Raw genomic sequence first — 3,698 nt, 5'->3', positions numbered from 1 at the left:
TTATTCTTGACTGTGTTGGATTGACTGCTTTGATGCGTTGCAATAAGGTAGGGCATTGTTTTGATGCTTACATCCGAGAAAAAAAAATCTTTTGTTTTTATTTATTTATTTCGTTCATATATATATATATATATATATATATATATACACATACATTTATTTATTTATATTCTATGCTTTAGTTTTAGAAACTTACCCCTCTTACGGGACATTCACTTTAAAATGTTTTATTTCTAGGGATTTCCTTGATTATGTAAACCGTTTTTAGACGTTGTTTTAAATGCCACTCAACATTTCTCTTAATTTTCCCCTATAGTAAATGAATGAGAAACCTAGATAGTTGTGTTTGACATATTTTCTTTGTTGATAAAAGAAATCTTATTTGGAGTCTCAAGTCTATTTTTTGCAACAGAACTGCATCTTCCAAATTTCTATAGCTAAATATTAGTGTATTTTACTTGATTTTGTCATTTACATGCTAAGAGTATGAATGAAGTAACATGTTTTGTAATCTTTCAGAAAAAATCGTGTAAACAGGCGATTGATAAATTTGAAGAGGCGGTGAAGGTCATGAGGTCTCAGATCATCCAGACTGCGATGGGGGAGGAGTAAAGAGTTTCATTTTGCTGTGGTCTAATTTTTTTGTGGACCTCACTTTCTTCTTTTCTTTCTTTTGTACGCCATGCAACGCTGTATGTTTTATAAATGTTACCTTGATGAAATTTGTATGTCACGCCACCTGTTGAAATGGACCATATACACATTCTACCTTTTATACTATTTATTTTAAAATGATCTTAATTAAAAACTCTCCTATGGCCCCTGTAAAATGTTTAAGGGACATTTTACAAGTCTTATGTCTTGTTCTTTAAGTCTTTTGTTTGTTTGTCTGTTAATTATTAAAAAAAACTGAAATAAAAAAAAAGATCTTGTACCTGTAACGAGTTTCTTGGGAATGGGAAAACCTGGAAATATCAGAATTTTCAGGTCAGGAGAAGTCCATAGTAGTTATTAAGATAATGGCAGCTCAGCTCTAAAATATTACATTGTCTAAATTGCTCTTATAGTGAGACTAAAAATCTTGGGAAATCAGTGTGAAAAGACTTTATTTACAAATAGATACATACTTGTATGCATTTTATATGTTTTGTTGCAATTGCTTTTCGTATTTTCATGTATTTGTGTTTTATTATTACAAAAAGGATGGATGGTTGAATAATGTCATGAAGGGTGTTGGTTATGCACTGTACGTCATGTTTCCTCTGTACTAGTCATGCGTAATCTTGCGCTGTTGGTTGGACACGGACTGCACACACCGGTGAGGAATAAATGTCCAGGCAACCCACCTTTTTTCTTGACACCACAAACTTTTCTAGTAATAACATCTTTCATGTTGGATGCATCTTGGATGGCCAGCCAGCATCACTTATTCCAGCTGTTGGATAGCGCGCGCGATTTATTCCACGAGCTCCTGTTCAGTATCTGATCGCGTCGGTATGGTATGGTTTTCAGCTTAGTTTTTTTTGGGTTGTCCTGAAGCGGAATCGCATATATTCGGACCGATATGAAAATTACATTCGGTTTTGTGGTCGTCGGCGGGGGTTTAACGGGTGTTCTCAGTTTCATCTCTTTAGCGCTTGCCATTGGAACTGAATACTGGTACATCATCGAGGACAAGCGCACGAACCACACCGACCCGGCGCGCACTAACTCTGGACTTTGGGGTGTTACAGATGGTATGACACTTAATTTTCATTCTCAAGTCTATACTCGTGAGGATCTGTGAGTTGCCTCTGATCATAGTTTAATTGAATTATTTTATTCATATTCATTGGTAATATCTTGGGCTTTAACTGGTGTGCGTAGCCTACTGTTCATTTGACCAATGGATTTCCAGGACTTTTCCTGGCATAGTTGAAGTATTAAAAAATCATTTAATAGAGATTGCACCCACAATACAACATCTAGCCCAATACTACGTTTAAAACTGACCATTTAAATTACATATAAAATAAATTCTGTATTTAAATCTGTGACTTTCTTGGCGCACTGAAGGTTCGTCTTATGCAAGTGCAACCCAAATTGTAATTTGGCGCCTCAGCTATCTGAAACACCTTTTAAACAACACACTAGCTACTTTCAGTTATATTTGTGATGTGTAATTTTTATCGATGTACGATCTTTTAGTCACTGATCGAGCAACTGTTGCTATGGTTACCTCACGCAAAATCGAATTTGGTTAGTTCGCAGAAATTTGGCGCTATGTAGGCTAGACCTTATTATTTGGTCACTGAAACGTTGTTTGAAAACAAGGTTTCGAGCTTTACAAGAATTGTGGTCATAATTTTCACCCTGGTGATTTGCTTGTGTTTTTGTAGATGTCCAAAGTCACACAGAAGACACTGGATATTCAGAATCAGAAAGGCAGATGGAAAGTGAGTGTTGTAAACCCTTTTCATAAACACAACAACCTTAACTCCATATAAAAACTGCTTATTGTGCTGCAGTGTTCCATCATGAAATAAATCTGGCTATAAATGTATCACTGAGCCATAATTGTGTGCATTTGTATGGATAAGATGTTAGGTGTTTTTTTTTATAAGCCATTTCTGTGTAGCTTAACAGCTATGATTTACTTAATTCAGTCATGCATAGCGTGATTGCCATCTTGCTGCCCTTGAGTCTGGTGATGCTGGTGTTTGGAGGTATCTGTGGTCTCGTCAGTTCCCTGGCCAGAAGCCGGACACTCCTGATCGGATCCGCTTCATATTTCCTCCTGTGCAGTAAGTTTGACCCAATGAATGCCATGGTTAACTCCGTAAACCTCTACTGTTATAAAATCAAAGATACCAGTTTATATGTTGCCTGCAAAAAAAAGTTTGTCAGCAGAAAACAGAAACTTCTGAAATGCATTCATGGGTGAACATATACAATACAATTCATAGCTTTCAGTCACATGACCGACTCGAAGACCCAGAGGGCAAAACATCCATAGAACTGCAGCACAAATCTGTCAATTTTCCATCTGTTTCCAAGCCCCAAATATTTAAATCACCCCTCAAAAGAATAAAACAAAGATATGTGAACAAAATGCAAGTTTTGGCCATTTGAAATCCAATACTTAATGCAATATTTCAATCACTAAACCGTGCAACAAAACGTAGTGAAAAACACTTAGTGCCTTAATGTATTCAAAACAGTTATATCAAAAGAACAAATTCTGTACACACCTTATTGATTATGCTTACTTTATATAGGCAAGCAGATGAGCCCATAAAATGAACGTAATGCACTAAATGGTTCCATGTTTTCTTTATAATGGTTTTCTATGGGAAACCATTTAATGTGAAACTTTGCACGTTGCGTTTATGTTCTGGGTTCATCTGCTTGCCTGTACAATGCATCATCAGTAAGGTGTGTATTGAATTTCGCCTTTTAATATCAGCATTTTAAATCTACATTACTACTTAATGCAAACCGCATAGAAATAACTGGCGGTCAATGGAGCAAAGCCTCGTTTTGTCCTCCAGTTGGGCGCTCCTAAAAGAGTGTGACGTCAAGTGAAAACTATCAAAACAATACAATTTGTAATTCCTTTTGAAAATAGTCCAGAATGTCCTTCCCTTGTCTCCACTACTTTTTAAAAGCTATTGTTCTGTTAAATTAGCTTGCGATAGGGTTGTTTCACATAAATACAA

The 3,698-nt window shown here is 36.0% G+C and overlaps 2 protein-coding genes across 2 annotated transcripts in view; both read left to right on the top strand.

Moving 5' to 3' along the window:
- Window positions 1-817, top strand: part of birc5a (baculoviral IAP repeat containing 5a) — a 3,335-nt gene extending 2,518 nt beyond the window's left edge. The window contains exon 4 of the mRNA XM_016489398.1: window positions 520-817. Within this exon, the coding sequence (XP_016344884.1) occupies window positions 520-612 (93 nt within the window). The 3' untranslated portion in view covers window positions 613-817. The remainder of the gene's footprint in view (window positions 1-519) is intronic.
- Window positions 818-1,134: 317 nt separating this feature from the next.
- Window positions 1,135-3,698, top strand: part of tmem235b (transmembrane protein 235b) — a 7,157-nt gene continuing 4,593 nt past the window's right edge. Inside the window, exons 1-3 of the mRNA XM_016489396.1 lie at window positions 1,135-1,736; window positions 2,379-2,435; window positions 2,646-2,783. Coding sequence (XP_016344882.1) covers window positions 1,565-1,736; window positions 2,379-2,435; window positions 2,646-2,783 — 367 coding nt within the window. The 5' untranslated portion in view covers window positions 1,135-1,564. The remainder of the gene's footprint in view (window positions 1,737-2,378; window positions 2,436-2,645; window positions 2,784-3,698) is intronic.

This window comes from Sinocyclocheilus anshuiensis, unplaced genomic scaffold, assembly GCF_001515605.1.
Source record: "Sinocyclocheilus anshuiensis isolate Anshui unplaced genomic scaffold, SAMN03320099.WGS_v1.1 scaffold1885, whole genome shotgun sequence".
In the NCBI taxonomy this organism is placed as follows: domain Eukaryota; kingdom Metazoa; phylum Chordata; class Actinopteri; order Cypriniformes; family Cyprinidae; genus Sinocyclocheilus; species Sinocyclocheilus anshuiensis.
The sequence above is the reverse complement of the archived record's forward strand: the minus strand, read 5'-3'. Positions and strand labels throughout refer to the sequence as shown.